Raw genomic sequence first — 21,531 nt, 5'->3', positions numbered from 1 at the left:
AATATTGTGTTATACGGTTACCTTGGAACTATTTGCACCCAATTACTCTTCCGCCAGCGTGACCTAGCCACAATCATGGCGCGTACCCTAAGGCCTGTCTTCAGATTGCCGAATATCTCACGTCAAACATGAACGCCCTGATAGCTCAGCGGTTAGAGAGCTGCGCTTTAGATTGGGTGGTCACGGGTTCGAACCCCGGCGAATGTATTTTTTCGTTTTTTTAAAAGGTCTTCTTTCCATTTTTCATCCATGAACGTTTATCAGGCGCGGATTCGAATTAGATTCAAACCCTGGCGAATTTTATATCTTTTTTTTTTTTCATTAAGGCTTCCGTTCTACTTTCATCCATGAACGTTTATCAGGCGCGTATCCAAGGGGGTGCACCAGAGGCACGCCCCCTGATTGTTATAGAATCTTTGAAATTGACCATGAAATTTTGGAACACACAGTCCTGTAGTGCAGCAATTTTGATGAGAAATGCAGTGCACGCCTCCTCTTCTTCCAGTTCCTGGATCCGCCAGCGCTCTTAAACCATCATCATTATTATCATTATCAATATCATGATGAAGTAAACCCTTCACCCGCAGAAACTATCGGTATGTAATTGATGGTTTTGCTAGTGTGTGGAATATATGAACATGATGTTCACAGGGTGTTCCTGAAGCATGTTGGCCCAATCTCCAAATGAGAGGACGAGCTGCCATTTGCTGCCCGGAAGAAACCAACCGGAAAAGGCCAAATGTACGCTGGTAATGGTGCTTATGATCACTAAGCAACCGATACCAATGGCTAGGCTAGGAGATTGATGTAAGACATTACTTCGATCAGTGGTCGCACTGTAGAGGATCATCAGGAAAGTCAGCACATGTGACACAAGGTCGAAAGTAAGACATGCCTAGATATAAAGAACAAGTGTGGTGATTTGTTGATGATACCCCACAGAACATTGATTAGATCTATAATCAACGGCCTGTAACCCCCCCCCCCCGAATCCACCCTCTCATACACAATTCGTACAATGATGTCAACAGGACGTGATTAATCATTACAACTCCTGCATTTTATCTCGCATGCATCCTCTACCGCGCGCGCATCTCATGAAAAATTCATAGAGCGCCATCTGATCAAATAATCAAAAATTGCCCCGTGATGAATGTGGTCTTATCGCTGTGGAACCGGATCATTTATTTTGAGTTAGAATGCACTTCAAACGATTATTGAAAAGCTTCGCTTGGTAAGAAGCTACTAGGGAGATTTTGTATTCCCTGCAAAAGGCGGAGGATGCAGTTTTCCTAGGGAGGTTGCAGGGAATTGGTGCACAGATCCCATGCAAACTATAGCGATCATTAGTACGATTTGCTTATTAACGTAGCGCTACAGCTGATTCATCACAGATAATGTCCCTTGAATAGCCAAGACTTCACGTGCCTCTTATGCAATTACAAAATGTACATGTATATATATATATGATTCTGAAACCATTCTTGTTTTCGTCAGCAAAAGTACTTACAAATACATTCCGAAACATTGTGTTCCCGCTGCACCGGAAACAGCTACGGAAAGCATTCCGAAATTATGCGCGCACCAATAAACGTTACAGCGCAAGTGGATGCTACTTCCGGTGTAAGAGCTAATGAGTGTTATACAGGAATGCAGCCTCGTCCCACTAAGTCATTGCGCCTCCGCCAATTCCTGGCGCAAGGTAGATTGTATATTGCTGAGTTGAAAGTGACATATTGTTCGTCTTCGTCGGGGTCATCCATTTCAACTTGACAGTTGTTATCAGTTAGAAATGCAATCTAATGACGAACTTGGAAATTTAATTGCTTGGCCCGACACTGCACATTCCTGTCCGGAAGAGGCTGGTGTAAACCTATTTGGCCGCCCAAAGCTTAAAGGTGGAGTGTAGGCAGGACTATTTGGGACTTCCAAGGCTTAAAGGTGGACTATACGCTGGACTATTTGGGTCGTCTAAAGCTTAAACGGGGACTATAAGCAGGACTTATTGGGTCGTCCAAAGCCTAAAGTTTTCGGAAGAGCAACACGCAGGCAATGGGGAATTTTCGGAAGTCCCCCGAAACAGCGTCAACGCGAACAACTATCCAATTGTTCGACCTAGTTAATATCAGGAGGTCGAACGATGGGATAGGCGTTCACGCGCTGGCGTTTCGGGGTATTTGCGAAAACTCCCTATTACCGAGCGCCCTTTATTTATTACGGGCAGCCCCGGGCGCCTGCCGCCGAAGAAATCACCCACCTGCCGCCGTCCGTGGTCATCAATTCACCCCTGACAGCACTTATTACCCTGTCAGAGCAATCTAACCAGTCGGCATCGTCAGACGCCTTAGACTTTCCTGTCATATAACACAGGTGCTCGAGGCCGGTGCAGAAGTAGAAAATGTCCCCCTGGAAAAGGTGTCCAGCCCTATTGTATAATGACGGAATGTGGTGTATGGTTCTAAGAGGTTATGATTTCTCTCCGGATAATCCCGCCTAGGACATTTCAAACTTCAACAACGGGTTGGAAAGTTTGTTTTACTGAAACAACCCCGCAACGATTTCGCTCTGAGATTGCATGAAAAACGGCATGTTTTCGAAATGATTTGGGGCAACGATATGCAAGGATTGATCATTATGAAAATGCAAAACGCAATGATTTACTTAAAGAATGTCCAATAACGAGTCCTCTTCGTCCGAAATCCTGATTATATATACTCATTGTGCTGCACTGTTGAATTAGCCGAATTGAATTTCATGATGTTTGTGCCCAGTGGCCAGTGACATCGGGATGATATGCTCATATTCCGTCTCCCCAAGAAGTTCCGCGGCACTAATGGTCATCAAGGAGGGAAAAAGATTCCAAGAGTGGGTCAAGAGGTTTTGTGGCAACGGACTCAAGAGGTAGCGACCGAGCGCTCCCACACTGATTTACACTCGTGTTAAATCGACTCTACTGAGGCTGGAGGTACATTATGTAGCTTTGTACAGAGCCAAAAGATGCTACCTTTTGGAAAACCCATGCGGTCAAGGTCACTATAAAGTTACATGTGATAAGATGCTATCTCCTTGCCTACAACCTAAAGTTAGGGGGAGGTTACTGACAGGATCTGGGCGGTTCAACTCCCGGTGTAGCAGTCGAAAATGTCCCCCTGGAAAAAGTCTAGTGTCTGACTCCGCGTCCGGGTTCGATTGGTTTCCAGATGGAACATGTACAATCGGGAACATTACCGAAGCCTGCGGACGAGGACCGGACGGGACTATAATGTATTGCTGGTTTAGGCCCCCGTTCAAAGTGGCAACCATTCAAAAAATCTCAAAATATTCCACATTGCGATCTGAACCTTGTGTGAATTTCGGTTTACCAGAGAGTCTTTCAATTAAATTTTAAAGACACTGGTTTTGTCAAGCATAGATTAATCTACGCTTGGTTTAACGTATATATTGCCAGTAATTGTCATTGACAAGACTATTCCGAATTAAATCACCATGAAGATTTAATTAAATGTCTTCTTCCAATTTAAATTCCATCGAGGCTTCTTGAGATGCAAGATAACCGATACAATGATGACTTAATATTTCATTAAAACATGCCAGACTCGGATGAAAGTCATCTACGAGACGTATCGGGAGAGACATATCTTGCCATTTTTATCGTACAGACTCCCGTATTCACATACAGAGTGCAGGTATCCCAAGTCGGCAAACGCAGTTTGGTCCGAGAACACCGCCCTTTTCGGCTTTTAATGGGGGACTATTAGACTACCTAGGCAGTACATTGCGTCATCCTAATTGGTTCTCCATATGGGTGAGGAACAAGGCCGGTCCACTGCGTCCGGAGTGTAGGGACGATAGGCAGGAGGAGGGGGGTTGAATTGGCCATCTTCGAATGACTAATCGTACAGTAACACATAATCAACAACAGTTCTGTTTTTATTATTGTTTATTTACAAATATAATCTCCAGAGTCTCTGGGGAAGGCAGTGGCAAATCGCATGTACAATATTGAAATAGCTACAGATCTCATTTCATGAATCCAACGGATTACTCACAGTTCCACCTGAATAGTCAATATTGTCTAAAAGTCCATTCTTAGAAAAAAATTCAAGATTGTGCTAGGAAGATTCCTTCAACTTTTCTTTCACAGCGTCGAGAAGACATTTCTGTATGACAGGGTAGATGCGCTGGCAGGTCCTAATGACAAGCTTCAACCCCTGGAAGAGAAATCGATAGGTTAGTTCCTTTTGACTGTGTTTCCCGAGACTCAGTGGATTTGTCTCCAATTTGAAGAAGTCTTCTCCTACTTGGCATTTACTATTGTAAGAACTGAATGCAAGGTTTTTTGTCCACTCCTGTGTGTCAATTTTCACACTGTTAACAAGGGATTTTAGCCACTGCATCCTGCGACAATTTCCACAGATTGCTGGTCTGTGGGTAAAATAAGTGATCGCTAGGTTTGTATCAGATCGCAGACAACCTTTTCTTGCAGGCACCTACAATGACCACTGCAAACAAGCAATTTTGGTCGCAAAGAATTAATATTGACTAGTCTTTATGGAATCTTGTTAATACTGACCTCCTGTAGGTTGACTATTTCTGCTACTCCCTTCATCTCTATGGAAGAGACCTGGTTGATTGACGGCATGTAGGCCACCGTCATCATGCTGTTATCAGCCCTAGCCTGTTGCACCTGGAAGCAAGAATTGGACGTTAAAACACAGAGAAGCCTGGACTCAAATGCCTCGGAGGAGGAATACTCCATGGAGAATAACACCTCCGAGTGCAGAGCAAAAGCATGTAGGGTTAAGTACCTTGCCCATGGACACAAAGAGAAACAGCACTGATCCATCTTAGTGTCGAATCTACACCCTCATGGTTTACAAACCACTCTGCCACTGATCTCCCTTTTGACATATAATCAAAATGTAGTTGAAATCGATGATCAAATACATACGTGTGGTTTATATTCTTCTTCATATGTCGGGTCCAGGAGGAGGTGATTATCAATCGAGCGTAGACAGCATCCTATTACAACATCGTACATTTCAATCTCGGCGTCTGCGAGGGCGACCGCAGCACAAGTTATGGCAGCAGCTAGGGCTAGAAGAAAGAAATCTCATCACAGTTTGCGCTCATTTTAGGTCTCTGTCTCGAGAAGAACAGAATTCCCAATCTACAAAAGCATCCTGGGCTGCTTGCAAGATTCAGACAGCTAAGAAGTTCAGCCCTCCCAACTCAACAAGTCATAGCCCCAGCCTCTAAATTATCATTTGATTCACATCCTCCTTTCCTCAATACCTACCACTTCCGTCATTCTCCAAGACTGTAACGAACACATCGACAACAGATTTGGGATATTTGTCCAAGCAGACGGCCGGCTCTAACGCATCCATTAACAGAACTGAATAGTCTTTATCCATCATGTCCGCCTGATGCGGCCGGCGTTGCGGACAGGAAAACGTCGCAAACTTGAATTCACAATTGAGCTGTCCCTTCATGCTGAAGTCTTCTCGTCTTACGGCTTCCCGTGGCCCATACCTGGAAGGACCCAATACAGGACGAGTATGAGTAAAGGATGGATTACTTGCAGACCTACAATCCAATCAGAGACTCTGACCCCAATAGCAGAATACGTCAGTGTAACAATTTCCACTACTCGTGCCAATCATGTTTTAATCATTGATCCTTACCGAGGCCATTCATTGTGTGTTTTGCGTAATTCACTTGTAAATAAACACATTCATGTTTTAATCCTTGAGTTTACTCTTTCTTTGTTGTTATATAATTGGGTGGAGGTTTGGTGTAGGGTTTTCTTGTATGGAAGGTGGTTGAAGTGAGTTGAAGCTTGAGGTTGGTGAGAGGGAGAGGACTGACTGGTATTTGCTGTGGGTTTTTCCGAGTTTGAAATAAACCTGCTGTGGTAAAGATACTCGAGTTGGTTGGTTGAGTTTAAGACCTGGATCCTTACAGTCAGTAGAATTTTCTGCAAAACAAAAGAGCAGCTAGCAATAAAAGAACCTCAAACGCCTGTGTTTACAAGACATCATACTCACACTGCACATATAACTTTTGTGTTGTTGATTTCAATGTAAGCCGATCCTTTTGCCTGTGTGATTGTTCCAGATTGCAAAACTGAAATTGAAAAGAGCACCAACCTTTAGTATGATTGAAAAATCGCAACTCGTTATACGACAATACCACGCTACTTACAGTCTAGACCGACATGTACATCTTGGGTACTACATTAGTCCAGGTAAAGGATTCTCATGATAGTGTACTTACACAGTGGTCTGATTTGGTCCACTTTTCGGCGATCATTGCGCAAATCATCCACTAAAAGGTTTCCCTTAAATAAGAAGCAAAATGGTAAGTTTGTGGCCATATTTTTACCATTTACGAAGGCAAAAATCGGGCTAGCAAGCAGGTCTACATGCCCTACCGATTGTCACTATGCCTACTGTATGCCTCTCCTGGATCTACCCCAATCTTCTGCCCATCTTACAAAAGACTCAGCCATAAACTGTCGTCAAACCTCCAAAATGAAGCCATGCACAAATACACTACCAAATGTACAGCAGGTATACCTCAGATTCTTTTTTCAGTTTTTTTTCTTCTGGTGTAACAAATGTCATCGGATCAAGAGTTTCCTCCGGACCAAAAATACGTCTGCTATCTATAGGCATGATGACAACTTCTCAATTTCAATAATGATGGAATAAATCGCAATTTTCTACGAAAAAATGCTGGTTTTGCAAAACATGGGCGCAGCCATTTTATATGGAGAAATCATCCGACGTTCGGCAAGTTCGACGAATTAAAAAAATATTTTAGCTAAGATTTCGGTACTAAATTAATATGATTAACTTTATAAAATTTTAAATCTTAGTTTAGTTAGAAAGACTTAATTGAGATCTGGATAACAAGCGCGTTTGAGGCAGTTTTATCATTGCTTGCTCTTTTGTTTTGCAGAAAACTCTACCTCCGCCAGAAATTCATTTAAAGAGTTCCAAGAGGAAAAAGTTGAGTTTTCAAGCAATAAAATGTCGAAATATGTCTTCTCTGATTAAATAGATGTGGACTTGTTACCTTTTTACGGTGAATACATACCTGAAGAAGGCATGACGCAGTCAATTGTTGTCCAAGGTGAGCGCTAAATTCTAGGAAATAGCAAAAAAGAAGTTGAAATTTGTAACTTTTTCGTTGGATAGGGCTGCCACCATGTGGCTATAGGTGACATTAGAATTCACAACTGTCAGGTTCTCAAAAAGTGGGCCATAGTTCCCTTGCAGGCACTTAAACTGAAGACAGTTGTCCCGGGGTATTCAAGGCCTAAAGTGCCTGGCTCTTCACGAGCAAATGTGTCAAAAAGTTCCTCGTTGAAATCACATATCTGATACTCCTTACCATTGATGATTTACTGATTTGGATTTTCGTTTCAGTTGGTCAGTGCGGTAATCAGATCGGCACAAGGTTCTGGGATTTAGCTCTGCGGGAGCACGCAAGCACAAACAAGGTAATTCAATCATTTCTGCTAGCATAAATTTGGATACTCAAATAGGCCTACTGCATGAAGTTAGGCATTGAATACATAACAAAACTTTGTTGAGAAGTGATCTATAGTTTTCGATATCATTAAATCAAAAAATTTTGTTTACCAAGAAGATCATTGTTTCTTGATCCTGACTGTACCCGTCATGACCTTTGACCTTCGAGCAAGCTCAAGAGTTGCTAACGGCAATGTTAGCAGTCTAAAGTCTACCCTTCCTTCTTCATGTAGCGTGGCGTTTACGACGAGTCCATCAGCAGCTTCTTCAGGAATGTCGATACACGATATGACGACCCAGTGGATATTCCATTGGGTGATTCCAGAGGCAAGATCAAGTCACTTAAAGCGAGGGTAAGTTCTGTTCAGGTCACCTCTCCTCGCCACGGCATGCTTTTTCAATGCTATAGTCCCCCTTTTAGGATAACCAGCACAAGCAATAAGCAGTCTATGGATGAGCAGACTTGCTGTGGCCCGTACTTGGGGCCTCTGGCTCTATTGAAAAATTATCACTTAGCGCCACACGTGACCATGAATGACACTACGTGATTGGTCCACATACTTATAAGTTTTGCTAAAGTAGATCACTTTGCTGTGGAGGTGCCCAAAATGTTCTTTACTTGTAATATTTTCATGTTTATTTTTTCAAATGTTTATTTTTTAAATGTTTATTTTTTCATGTTTATTTTTTTAAACATTTTTTTAGGCAGTGCTGGTGGATATGGAAGAAGGGGTAGTTAGTAACGTCATGAAGGGGCCGCTGAGGGAAGTCTTCGACTATAAGCAGCTCATTACAGATGTGTCAGGATGTGGTAATAATTGGTGAGTTTATGCTGCCGGGATTATAGAAGTTTTGTAAGAAAATCCCATAAAAAGAAGTGCATTATTAACCTTTTGTGTTACGTGTAAGATCCATTCTCGTGTCTTTCCAGGGCGGTTGGTCATCATAATTACGGAGTGCAGTACCGGGAGGAAATATCCGACACAATTCGTCGAGCTGCGGAATTCTGTGATTGTTTGCAATGTTTCTTCATAATGCATTCCATGGGAGGAGGTAAAAAGATCTTATCTGTATAAGGAAAGCGTTCGTCCTGCTGAGCTACTGAGCTCTTCCATATACAGTAGAACCTCTCTATTAAGGACACCTTCGGGACTGGCAAGTGCTGTCCTTAATAGAGAGGTGTCCTGATTAGAGAGGTCAAATTGAATAGAAACTACCAATTTGGGACCAAAACTAGTGTCCTTAATAGAGAGGTTGTCCTTGATAGAGAGGTGTCCACTAAGGGAGGTTCCATTGTACTTGCAATTAGCAATTGTTTATGAAATGTCCTTAATTTTCCAATTAATTTTTTTTTCACAATTTTTTTGTTGTATTTACTACATGTGTATCTAGGTAACTTCCAAATCCTTAAGAAAAAATTACACCAAAATTTAGCTGTTTGAAATATATGTTCCTCATTGTAACTTCACTTGCGTACCGGTTATTTATTTTCCAGGGACTGGTTCAGGTCTTGGCACTCACGTTCTCCGGATACTAGAAGAACAGTACCCGGATGTCTACAGATTCGTCACCGCGGTTTATCCCTCGGCGGAGGATGATGTCATCACCTCGCCGTATAATAGCGTCCTGGCGATGCGGCAGTTGACGGAAAATGCTGACTGTGTTCTTCCTATAGAGAATCAGGTAGGGGTCGAAACAGGGAGGATTTTAGACAATTTTGGTTAGAATGTCGGGATGGGGATGTTGTATAGTGCTTAAAGACTTATATATGACCCGCTCTACCAAAACTAGGCCCTTGTCGCATCTGAACTTGACAGGTTGATACGGACTTGTTGTTCATTTCCCTATTGTAGACCTTTTGTGAAATCTATTACAAACTGATTTGGTCACATTTCACAAAAGGTCTACAATAGGGAAATGAACAACAAGTCCGTATCAACCTGTCAAGTTCAGATGCGACAAGCGCCTAGTTTTGGTAGAGCGGGTCACGTATATGCTTTTGAAAATGCCAGATTTTTCTGGGTGTATTGTTAGTGATAGACTAGATTCATGAGAAAAAAATTGCAAAAAATATTTTTGATCAGAAATACTGATAGAAATTTGTAATGTACCATTGCCCAAAATAAAACTTTTTAATTATTTTTAATTATTTTTTACAGAAATTTTCAAAAATAAAGAAGCGCAGAAATTTTGTGGTTTGAGATATGATATTTATGATTTCAAATTTCAGGCTCTTGTCGAAATTATGAATAAAATCAATCAGGCGGTTCCATCCACGAAAATCGGGAAAAAGACGTTCGGAGATGTGAAGACCCTCGCAACTGGTGACGGTGGTCTGACGAAGAAAAAAGATGAAAAACCATTCGATACGATGAATAATATCGTCGCTAATCTCTTACTGAACATGACAAGGTGAGAGGACATTCTGCCACGCGCTTCCTTTTCTTTAACGGGGTACGCCGTTTGAAATCACTGGTGGTCCAGGAAAACAGACCATTAACATTACGTCTCTCGTTTTTCAGCTCAGCAAGATTCGAAGGATCGCTCAACGTAGATTTAAACGAAATCACAATGAACCTCGTCCCCTTCCCCAAGCTACACTACCTCGTCTCCAGCCAAGCGCCGCTCTACTCCTGCGCCGATATCCACCTTCCTCCGCGGCGACTCGATCAGATGTTCTCGGACGCTTTCTCGCGAGATCACCAGTTGATCCGAGCTGATCCGAAACACAGCACGTACCTCGCATGCGCCCTCATGGTCCGAGGGAACGCGGAAGTGTCTGACATCAGGCGAAACATTGAGAGGTACAGACCAATTTTCCTTGATATCGGCAATAATTTGACAACAACTAAACAAGTCAAATGGACAATTCAGTTGTGTCACGAGTGTCTCTCCTTCATTACCTCCACTTCATATCAATATGTCAGTCCCGGTGTGACAGCGGATATAGTCCCCCTGAAGTCATAGTCCGGTAGCATAGTATTTGACCAATTAAGCAGCACAATCTATTGTACCGCTAACCCTAACCAAAACATTTAGCAATGCGGGCTATTGTTACACGGACTATCAGCCCTAGGACTACTATCCCTTGCACACCGGTATACTCAAAAGATAGACAGGGCGACCGTCTTCAACGGTGTAGGTTTCCTCCTACTTAAATTACAATCGCCCTAATCGTTTATCAAGCTAATAATGTCCTAGTTTACGTTCAGCTCTCAATTCAATATTTGCTAGTCTCTTCACTCTATGAATTCAGGTTAAAGCCCTCGCTGAAATTCATCCACTGGAACCAAGAGGGTTGGAAGACAGGCCTGTGTTCAACGCCCCCTGTGGGCCAACAATACTCACTACTGACGCTTGCAAATAACACGTGTGTACGACATACATTCTCCGAGCTGAAGGATCGGTTTGTCCGGCTCTATAAGAGAAAGGTACAAAGCAGGTTCTCCTTGTCATTGAAAGTGATGTTGGCTAGCGCAAATGGCTTGAAGGCTCATGCCGTTTTTTGACCTGGTGGTTGTTTCAATAAAAGACACACGCCACTGCTGTTAAAAATAGGAACTACAGTAGAACCTCTCTATTAAGGACACCCTTGGGACTGACAAGTGCTGTCCTTAATAGAGAGGTGTCCTGATTAGAGAGGTCAAATTGAATGGAAACAACCAGTTTGGGACCAAAACTGGTGTCCTTAATAGAGAGGTGTCCACTAAGAGAGGTTCTACTGTATATTAAGTTGGACCAACAGTTAATGTATGAAAAAGTAGGGCGTTCCCCTTTAATGTTTGTCCTGTCATTCATAAATCATTTTCGTTGCAGGCCCATATGCACCATTATACCAGTGTGGACGGGATGGAGGCCCAGGAGTTCACGGACAGCCTTGAGTCACTCACCGGTATCATATCCGAGTACGAAGGCTTAGAGACGAACCCACCTGGCCACGCTGCAAGGTTGCCGGTGGCATGAGAGCCCCACCATTATACCAGGATCAGCGGATTGGATAAAGTGTAGGATTTCACAGACATGGAGTCATTCGTTAGTTTGACTCGATTCTAAGAGAATTGGCCTGAACTTTTGTCCAAATCGGCCAATGTTGACGTTGGCACTGATACTAATTCTTTTAAACTCGTATCCCTGTGTTTCTATTTTCATGTACCACCAATAGTTAAGAACGGTGCTAGTCTCTAATGCCAAGATGCTAAGATGAATCTTATAATGAAGTCGGAAGCTGGCCTTCCGATAGACATGTGGAGGATACTTCAAGAGACTGCATGGTGAGGCCACTTCTTAGAGTTAGATTGGTGACAGATGACACCAAATTGAACTTGCCAAGGTGTAGGAACGTCGAAAAATCGAAATGCCTATTGCGCAATAACTAATGCAGGTAACGAGATCAAACGAACTGGAATCTTAGCTACTTGTGGGAGAGATTTGGTGAAAATCAGATCAGCACTTTGCGAGTTATTCAAAATCAAAAGTATGGAAAAAGATTTTGACACCCAGTACACCCTTGTTAGGGCTAGCCTCCTGTCCTGTTGTGTTTGTTGATGATAATCTATACATGTATTTTGATACCACCAAAATATTGTATTCTACGCAAATAAACTCTAATTTGATATGATGGACATTTCCGCCTTTAATTCTGATACTACGGTAGAACCTCTCTATTAAGGACACCATTGGGACTGACAAGTGCTGTCCTTAATAGAGAGTTGTCCTGATTAGAGAGGTCAAATTGAATGGAAACAACCAATTTGGGACCAAATCTAGTGTCCTTAATTAAGAGGTTGCCCTTAATAGAGAGGTGTTCGCTAAGGGAGGTTCCACTGTATTGACCTTTACCGGATAGGTAACGCCTCAAGCTGGTTATCTTATCAGCAATGCGTCACGACTGACCCCTCCAGCTGGTCATCAGTTTGTTCAGAAATAGCGAAATCTACGTGCTCTCAGATGCTATTACAGCCCAATCACGATGATACGTGAATCGCTAATGGGTTGGTTGCCCCCCCCCCCCCAGATCAGCCCCTTAGCCATTGTCCGAGGTTTACGATTGGAAAAGCCAATGGTCAATCTTTGATTACAATAAGGATCACATTCCATGGACTTTCTCTCCAGGGGTCCAAAATCCCTTTCACACCAGTCATATTTTCAATAAGAATTAAGTTTTTTCCACCACTCCCGGTGTGTAAGGGATAGCAGTCCTAGGGCTGATAGTCCGTGTAACAATAGCCCGCATTGCTAAATGTTTTGGTTAGGGTTAGCGGTACAATAGATCATGCTGCTTAATTGATCAAATACAATGCTACCGGACTATGACTCCAGGGGGACTATATCCGCTGTCACACCGGGTCAAATATCACCTGTCCTCAATGGCATGATTAATATTTATTCGCACAATTTGAATACGTGCTTTAGTCGCCAATCGCGTTGTGAGCTCTTTGACCAGTATTTGAACATAATCTGTAATGTTCATATCCGACATTGATACTTCTAAATAACATTGAGGCCTGTGTCATTGTCGCTAATTCGATAAAAAGCCTACTTCACAAAGCAATGTGGACAAAAGGAAACACAGAAGGCATATAATGTACTGTTAGCTCTGCTATAGTCCGTTTCGAGTCAGTAGACTCCTAAGCAGTCCATTTCGTCATCCTGATCGTCCTTCCTCTAGGGTGAGGAACGTGGCTGGACCACTGCGTCTGGAGTGTACCAGTCGAAGGTTTGACCTTGTTCACAAGTTCTACCCTTGGACCGAAGGTGTGATTATGGAATGGGGGGGGGGGGGGGGGGTCTGTGGGCCTACACCCAGAACATTTTGAAATCTAACCTTACGCTATGAGCCAAATATGTGTTTTAGGGCATCTGAGGGCTACCCCTCCCCCCCCTCGAAAGCTACTCCCAAGAATAAGAAGTCGTTCTTTGCTTTCTTGGCGAGAGGCGCTCTGACAAATCGTATGCTCACCCCCCCCCCCCCTTCACCCTCCCCCCGCCCAGCATCGAGTGTCTTGCTCAAGGATACAAAGACAAGCCTCTCACTCCTGCCTTTACAATTAAAAGATCAGGGCTTAGCAACCCTCGCTCACGCAGCGCGCCTGATATTTTGTAACGGAGTATAGAACCTTACCGCGCGAAAGAAACAGTCCCCGTGTAGCGCCGTGGCCTCTGATAAGAAAATTATATCCACTAACACCAGGAGGATACGGGACAGAGGAATATACCTCAAAGGGATTTAAATGCAACTTTGTCTTCAGCAGGAGTACAAAATGGTAGGTATACTGGTCTTTTGTAAATTGTAAACACATTGGTCGTGTGGTCCACTTCATGTTCCATTTATTAGCGTCTGTTTGAACATAATGTTTGTCACTACTGGTCTTTTCTTATTGCCGTTGTGGACCGTTACATACAACTTAACGCATTACTATGCCTTTGGGGTATTTTATTGCGAAGTAATCAATGAATTTCGATCAATGCAATGGCAACACATACTAGTTGAGTTTCTGAGCAAAGATTGTGAACCCAGCAAGCGGGGGACCTGTTTATTGGCCGGAATGTGACCGTTAAAAGCTCTAAACGGCAAATCCACGTCCCGGTTGCTCATCATTAGGAGTTAACGTTGGTGTTAAGTCCTAACGCTTCTGTTGAAGGAGATGACACGCGTCCCGACTTCCTTGCTTGCGCTGATGCAGATTGAGCAACTGACCCTGTCGTCGCATATCCCCATGATTCATGTATTTCTGTGATACCTACCGATATCTCTATGTATGAGTACAACATCACCTCCTCCATTTTCTTGATTGCATGTTTACTTAACACGACAACCGTGTCATCGCAACATTGAATCAATTAATAAGAAATTAATTGCTAATATTATGTACATGTCGATGATCTGACGGGGAACATGGGCATGCAAGCGCATGTGTCAACAGAAGAATGACATGGGATTCCGCATCTTTTTCAAATTCAATTACAAAATTTCAATTTTCTAACGAATGGCGTTAGCCTTTAAAGACTGCCGTCTGATATGACTTGTTCACGGATGATTTCTTTGTAAAGATGACACACAGAATGTCACCTTAGAACGACAAAACGTGTATATCTTCTATTGTGTGTAGTTTACTCATGAATGAACGTGGAGTACTTAATGATTTGCAGAACGAATTATGATAGCTTCGTCAGTTTGATATGGGCATGTGTGACCAGTGAATATGACACATTTTCGCAATATCGTGTAAATACAGTCAAATGTGAAGTAAGTTTTTCTCTGTGTTACGTCTAGTTCCAACAGATTGCACAACTAACTTCGGTACACCTAATTTTGAAGGGACAACTCGTTGTCCCTGTTCAGAGAATGATTCCCCTGCTGGCCACAATGCGCCGCCACTGGTAGTATCATACACATGCTGATCTCTAATAATGATTTTCGCCAGTGTTGCGAGGTAGTTTTGGACATGGCTTGTGGATTTCAGACAGCCCCATTCTTACACCAAGTTCTAGTAGATTGTACATTGCAATTTCATGGTTTTTTTATTATCCTGTTTTTTGAAGTCACGGCCCTGCAAGAAGCCATTTTGTATGAAAAGCAACATGTTAAGCTCAAGTTATCCCTTTAAATGAAAAAAACACGGTACATCAACCGCAGTCATGCTTACTCGGTCCTGGTCACTCGCTTGGTTAAAACCCTTTGAAGCAGTTCATCCTTCAGTTTGCATGAATGTGAACCTTTCATGGATCTTCTCTTAGAATAACCAGACTAAAATGGAACTTATATTATAACTTATTCTGAAGTGTTCCACCGATCCGTATCACTGATGGTCTACCCAACATGGGATGTGATCACGTGATGTGACGTCACCGCGGAATCCTCCTTGTGGTCTACCGTTAGCTCAACCCACCGGTCTGCATACGTTTCTGCCGTATGGAGGGGTCCTCAATCATGGCGAGGAATAACCGCCAACTCGTTTAAAGATATTTTCATACCAACGGTAAATCAAACATTCTAATCCCGATCACAGTTCTTGCGATAATTTGTTTTCGTAGTGGTAATATCTCTCAATAAACTTGGGTATTTATTCTTTATAATACTGGAACCTTACCGCAGGAGATCAAAAGTAAGCCTAAGTCAAGGCTTAACCTCAGCGAATTGAACTACTACTGTGATTCTGCCGAATCTTTATACCCCGTTGCCTTTGGAAAATACATGCGCGACAAGAGTGGTAAACATGCTCCTAATGTTTGACCTTTGATATCACCCTTGAGATAAATCTTAGATTTGTATCAGTGGTCTTTTTTGATTGTGATGATGTCACATATTTTGACACAATCTAAAACAAGAGAATGATTTAGAAACCTCGATACCCCAGTAGATTTTCACGGAGCCTGTTGTGACAATCCCATCCAGAAAAGCTAGTAAAATTCATCAAATTATTTCCGGCAACATAAGGAGACCCGATTAGGATGACGCAATGGGCAGCTCGGTATGACCATGCATGCAGGCTAAACGTGCGCATTATTACTAGTGCTATGGTGAATAGCATTCCGCGAAGATGACGTCACTGCAGCTGCTGCCCTCTATTTCCCCAGTTAGATTCAATCTGGCACATGTCCGAGTGTTGGAAATACTACATAATTGTTCTGAATATTTCTCTCTCTGACTCTATGGTATCATTCATGCTAAAAACAATGCAGGGTCAAAGATGATTGACTTTGAAATGGCGCAAATGCGTAGACATGAGTGTCGATGTCCGACTGTCACGTGACTAAAACGTCATCAATATCTTATGCAAATGACCTTGTGAGCTATATGGTGAGGTATGGACAGTGCATCCACTGTATGCACTGAAAATGTTTGGCTCGCCTCGGGTTAATCAACGAGGCTTCCTCGACCCTCCGCTATACGCGACGGATAGGGTCGAGGTTACCTGGCCTACTAAATGTGGTGTTTTGTACTTCCGACTGAAATGTGGCATTTTTTTCAAAAACTGCAGGTGTGCGAAACAATCAAACATATGCTATACACATGTGTATACTAGTTTATGTTGGCAAAATATCATTTATTATGCATTACATCAATAATATGACTGATTCTCGATTGTGTATGCATTGAGCATTAGGATTTATTTTCTAAAACACTTAAAGGCCTTGCGGACGCCGTTCGTTAAATAGATTTCAAATTTGTAATTGAATTTCAAAATTTCAAAAAAGTGCAAATACGTTCTGGGTATAAATTTCGACAATGCCGGTGTGGATGGCGACATAGAAAAAAATGTATACAATAACTACCAGGCTTCAGTAAGTTCGCATGCATAATAACTGCACTACGGCATTTTGCATAACTGCATTTCTATTTTCCTGGACCACTAGTAAATACAAACGGCACACACCTTTAGGTTGACCTGTACAAGAAAATATGTTCAGCATAAACAGTATATTGTACCGTCCACTCGTTCGGCCCATCATCGAAATTAAAGGGTTGACCACATGCACCACCATTTTGACTAGAACTTGAAATACGGAAGCAGATCTTGATAACATCGACCCCCATGAAACAACTTACATGGGGTCGATAGGCTCAACACGCCTATCGCAATTCAACAGATAACTTCAGCAACCATTAACCGCTGGGACCGAGCGATACTTTCCCAGGGCAAATACCGCAGCGGGAAACCCCGTTATAGTGGAATCATTCCTTACTGTTATTCCGCTTTATACCTACGGAATTCTACTTTCCATTTCTTAATTCTATTCAGATATTTCATGAAGGATTTTCATGTGCCATTACTTGAATAAAAGCAAGGATTAATAGTGCGGGGATTATCAAATGAATTAGGCCTATTAGTGTTTGTTGTCAGGCATAGGACATGTTATTTTTCCAGAATTACACTTTAATGCGAAGCAGACGATTTTGCATTAATACAACTAAAGAAAACACTATATATCGCAACAATCGAATCGTTTATGAAAGTTTTCGTGGTATTTGTCGATGACCAACGGTTTTCAGTTCTGTTCTACTGAGTTACTGAAATATTGCCCCAACGCAGGACCTTTGATTGGCGTTTTCTTCCTAACTTAAGTAGATGTGGACATTCTGGCGGGAATTCTTGTGGGGCCTCTTCTCTACTGGAGGTAGGAAAGGTTACGTAGTTCAGTGAACCGCAAAAAGGTACAGGGCAAAGTTTAAATTGCTTATCAATGTATAGTTTGAAGTGTATGTAAAATAAATTGATACCTCACACTTTTGGTATATATTAGTTATCTCACAAACACCGCGGCTTGGGTAGAGCTGCCCTTCGCCCAAACCTCGGCGGGATGTGCCCCGGTCACCTCTTGGCCGACAATTCAGCTCCACCCTCGCGATTTTGGGTGCGAAAACCAATAATCCAGCGATCATTCCTTAAATCACATCAACGTCATTATCTCGTCGCATTAGTATAGTCTGTTAAACATGTCAATCATAAGTTTCAATGATTAAAAAAATGATATTCTCCATAAACATAATTTTGTCAGCACAAATTACTTATAATATTCGTTTATTAAAGGTTGTATGAATCCGGATAAAATTTTACAGCTGACCTGACTTGGCCTCAATTGGTTTCTCATGCGTGAAATTGAAGTTCTTTGTAGAATTCGAACAATATCATACACATATATCATTTTTTTGTGTGTGGAAATGAATCGATAATTGGTTAACCCTTTAACATTTAAGCATTGCAAGTAGACTGCGTGTACTTTTCCACTCATGAGTTTGGCTGCGACCAATATCGCCGTGATCTCAAGACCACATAGGCCTACAATGCCCTATACCGCGCCTCGGTCAGTATGAAAGGTATTGACGCATCATCAGGTCATAGGCCAGTTTCTGAATGGGACCCTAATACAGACCCTTATGTCCGCATCTCTCTAACTGATCTGCGCCGGAATCATTAACATGAGAAATCAGAGGGTTCAATCGCCGCCCATGAATGTAAAAAAGTAGGCCGAAACGTTGGTCGTGCGAAATCCGCTTTAATATCATGACAGCGCCTAATCAATCCGTCCTCGCCGTGTCAATGCAAATCACAAAATACGGACATACAATTTCCGGCATTGCCGTTCGATAAACAACAATCATTGCTTATCCATGGATAGCAACCGTCTCCAAGACGCCTTGTGTTTGCAAAGATGCAATGAAGCTACGAAAGGCGGTATTTAAAGTGGTGCTATCCCCATCCATTGGCTCACGCAGCAACTAAACTCACTGTTAGAATTTTGGAGGGCGCTTTCGCAGTCTCCGAGACGCCAACGTGAACGCCTATCCCATTGATCGAGCTCCTGATCAGGGTGTCGACAATGGGAAATTGGCGAAAATCGAGTGGCGGAAGTTGTACTGGCAGCGAATGGATGGCGAGTGACGAATTGATGGCTGAATGGTCTGACGACTGCTATTACTATAAATTCCAATTCTCACACTTTTCTGACAAGAGTTCATCTTCTTCTCTTTGCAGGCGCAGTCTAAAAAAATAACCTCTGTCACGTGTCGAACTGATGACGAACGACCACAGCATGACAGTAGATGTCATTGGGAAAGAACGCTGCTATAAAACTCAGGAGCTTTATACTCTAAAGTACGCCGATGTCGTGAATCTTATAAAGGAAAATGGCTCCTTGGTTCTGAGGGAAAAGGCAGATATGGACAAATCAGCAGCGCAAGCAGAAGGGCCGAAGTTAACACCTCGAGTCGTCCGCACGGGGAGCGAACCAAGCCTTCTACCGCCTCTGAACAGAACTCGCATTATGAAAGACACAACCTGGATCCGGTATGCGCAGAACACTACGCCGCAGAACCGGAACACGACCACAAGGTCATCAGATATGTCAAAGGTGAAGGACGGAGAGAAGAAGAAAGTACGCGCGCTGAGTCCAATAAACAGTAACCCGCGTGGCAGCAAGGATTATGTGAGCTCCCCGGGGCCTGTTTTGTTGAATCACTCCCCGTATAAATTGGAGGATGCTCATCCGCGCGAACGTGCGCGTATTGATTTTCAAGACGTTTTGCTCACAACGAAGAAAAAACGAAAAAATGAGGTACAAAATAAGGAAAATAGGCCTAGCAACCGACCCAACAGAGATAAATTCGTTGACTATCTGAATCAGAAAAGGGAGTTAACGAAACAAATCCATTTAAAGAGCAATCATGTCGATTTTCATGAGAGGCCCGGGCAGACGCAGAAAAATCGCATGAGTTATCCTATGGTGCGACCGCGTTACAGGGAGGAGGTCAGCATCAGAAATAAACTGGAGGAGTTTAAGCGATGGCATGAGCAGGAATATAGACTACGGTATACCAAGAACAAAATGATAATTGACGAGGGGCCGAAATTGCAGAGGCCGTCGTCGGCGGGAAGACAACGAAAATTGCCGGAAACTGCGCCGGTTTTGATCAAAAAGATCCAGGTTCCGGAAGTAGTTCCAGTGGAGAAAGTTCCGGTCGTGACGGAGTCGAGTTCGAGTGAGCTCGTTGGATCAAAGCGATTAAAATTAAAAAATGACGCTGAGGTGGATGCAGTACGATCAAAAGACACAAGCGGCCAGAATACTGAATCAAAAGCATCGAAATGTGTTGAAAAGCGCGTCGAAACGAAAGCGCGACGGACTCGAAGTACAAAGATTTCAGTGCCGCCAAATCAAAACGCGGCTTCGAATACTGCGAATACTAGTGCTGCGCAGGCGCCGGCGTCTGCGAAAACATGGAGGACTTGGCGGGCCCCGGATACTTCTTGCGCCTATCAGGATGTGAAACAGTACATAGAGGATAATGAATTGATGCCCGAATCGAAGGAGAAAATGATTAGAGACTGGGTGCAAGATGTTGATCGTTATATGAATGATATTCAAGAAGAGAACGAGGAAACGGAAATAGGCGAGTCTTATCCGGAGCCGATTCCGATTTCGTCACCGACGGAAAGTCTGTCTGACTCATCGGAGACAGCGTGACCACAGCGATTAACCGGGAGAAGTTTTTATGAGACAATCGGTCGTCTGTCCAACCAGAAGAACTAGATTCTGCATCACCGGTGCAGTAATTTTGAATGAGCCAATCACAGGGCCTTATTTGACGGATTTCCGGTCAGTTTTGCTTTTGGTGGGTTAAATTTTTGTTTAAGTTTGTGTTTTCATCGAGTTGTCGGGATATCGTGCTTTGAAAGTGCTATTCGTTGGACGCGCTCCTGAACTCATGAATTATTGCCTCAAGGACAGCAGGGACCCAGTCCAGCATAAGTAAGACAATAAATAATACTGCAGGAGGCCCCCGCCCGAGAGATTAGTTTCGCAATCGAATTACCGGACATGCCCTTGTATGCCATGCACTACTCATATCAACGCGATTGCAATTTCTTTGCAGATTTCCTTCCTGGATAGGTGTGGGGGGGGGGGAGGCAACGAGTGTCTCCCAAGCCAGGCAGCTACTATACTTAAGTACAGTGCCATCACTACACTTGCCTGGTGATGTAACTTCTGAAAGTTCTACGATGTAAATAATTGTGTGCATAGGTTTCCCGATGCAAAAGATCTGATTTTCCGTCAGATAAAATAAAGTATTTTGTATAGTTCTTTGTTTTTTTCCGCACATATTTGCGATGTTTCGCAAATTTCACGAATTCCTCATCGCGAATCGTTATTTATCTGGCAAAGTAACGATACCATTAACGTTTAAATCGCTCAGTAAGATGGAGGTCCAGCCTGATTCTCGACAGGTTGGAGAATCGATTCGCCAGGGGATCAGGAGTGTCTGATTTCCAAGGACTGACTATCTCGGCAAGTTGGAAGACCTGCCTGAATCTCGACAAGTTGGGAAATTGATTCGCCAGGGGATCAAGAGTGTCTGATTTCCAAGGACTGACTATCTCGGCAAGTTGGAAGACCTGCCTGAATCTCGACAAGTTGGGAAATTGATTCGCCAGGGTGATCAAGAGTGTTTGATTTCCAAGGACAGGCCAGCTCGGCAAGATGGAAGACC

The 21,531-nt window shown here is 43.0% G+C and overlaps 3 protein-coding genes across 4 annotated transcripts; 2 read left to right on the top strand and 1 right to left on the bottom strand.

Annotated features, from left to right (window-relative positions):
- Window positions 1–3,939: 3,939 nt before the first annotated feature.
- On the bottom strand, window positions 3,940–6,756 carry LOC135502932 (exosome complex component MTR3-like). The gene is made up of 7 exons (XM_064796144.1): window positions 6,582–6,756; window positions 6,280–6,343; window positions 6,051–6,129; window positions 5,300–5,535; window positions 4,952–5,097; window positions 4,574–4,687; window positions 3,940–4,211 (listed from the first exon to the last, which is right to left on the bottom strand). Exons 1-7 carry the CDS (start codon window positions 6,678–6,680, stop codon window positions 4,113–4,115), a joined length of 837 nt encoding a protein of 278 aa, XP_064652214.1. The 5' UTR covers window positions 6,681–6,756; the 3' UTR covers window positions 3,940–4,112.
- Window positions 6,757–7,008: 252 nt separating this feature from the next.
- LOC135502930 (tubulin epsilon chain-like) lies at window positions 7,009–12,128 on the top strand. The gene is made up of 10 exons (XM_064796138.1): window positions 7,009–7,140; window positions 7,437–7,510; window positions 7,775–7,894; window positions 8,247–8,362; window positions 8,473–8,594; window positions 9,037–9,224; window positions 9,772–9,953; window positions 10,064–10,345; window positions 10,798–10,972; window positions 11,358–12,128. Exons 1-10 carry the CDS (start codon window positions 7,116–7,118, stop codon window positions 11,502–11,504), a joined length of 1,431 nt encoding a protein of 476 aa, XP_064652208.1. The 5' UTR covers window positions 7,009–7,115; the 3' UTR covers window positions 11,505–12,128.
- Window positions 12,129–13,673: 1,545 nt separating this feature from the next.
- LOC135503007 (uncharacterized) lies at window positions 13,674–21,271 on the top strand. 2 transcript variants are annotated; one of them, XM_064796258.1, is made up of 2 exons: window positions 13,674–13,804; window positions 19,019–21,270. In XM_064796258.1, the coding sequence occupies exon 2, from the start codon at window positions 19,059–19,061 to the stop codon at window positions 20,505–20,507; it is 1,449 nt and encodes a 482-aa protein (XP_064652328.1). In that variant the 5' UTR covers window positions 13,674–13,804; window positions 19,019–19,058; the 3' UTR covers window positions 20,508–21,270. The 2 variants fall into 2 exon arrangements, with proteins under 2 accessions (XP_064652328.1, XP_064652329.1); XM_064796259.1 differs by lacking the exon at window positions 13,674–13,804 and adding an exon at window positions 14,714–14,787 and having other exon boundaries at window positions 19,019–21,271.
- The last annotated feature ends 260 nt before the right edge of the window (window positions 21,272–21,531 follow it).

Source organism: Lineus longissimus, chromosome 19 (assembly GCF_910592395.1).
Source record: "Lineus longissimus chromosome 19, tnLinLong1.2, whole genome shotgun sequence".
Taxonomy (NCBI): Eukaryota; Metazoa; Nemertea; class Pilidiophora; order Heteronemertea; family Lineidae; genus Lineus; species Lineus longissimus.
This window is presented reverse-complemented; position numbering and strand designations above follow the sequence as displayed.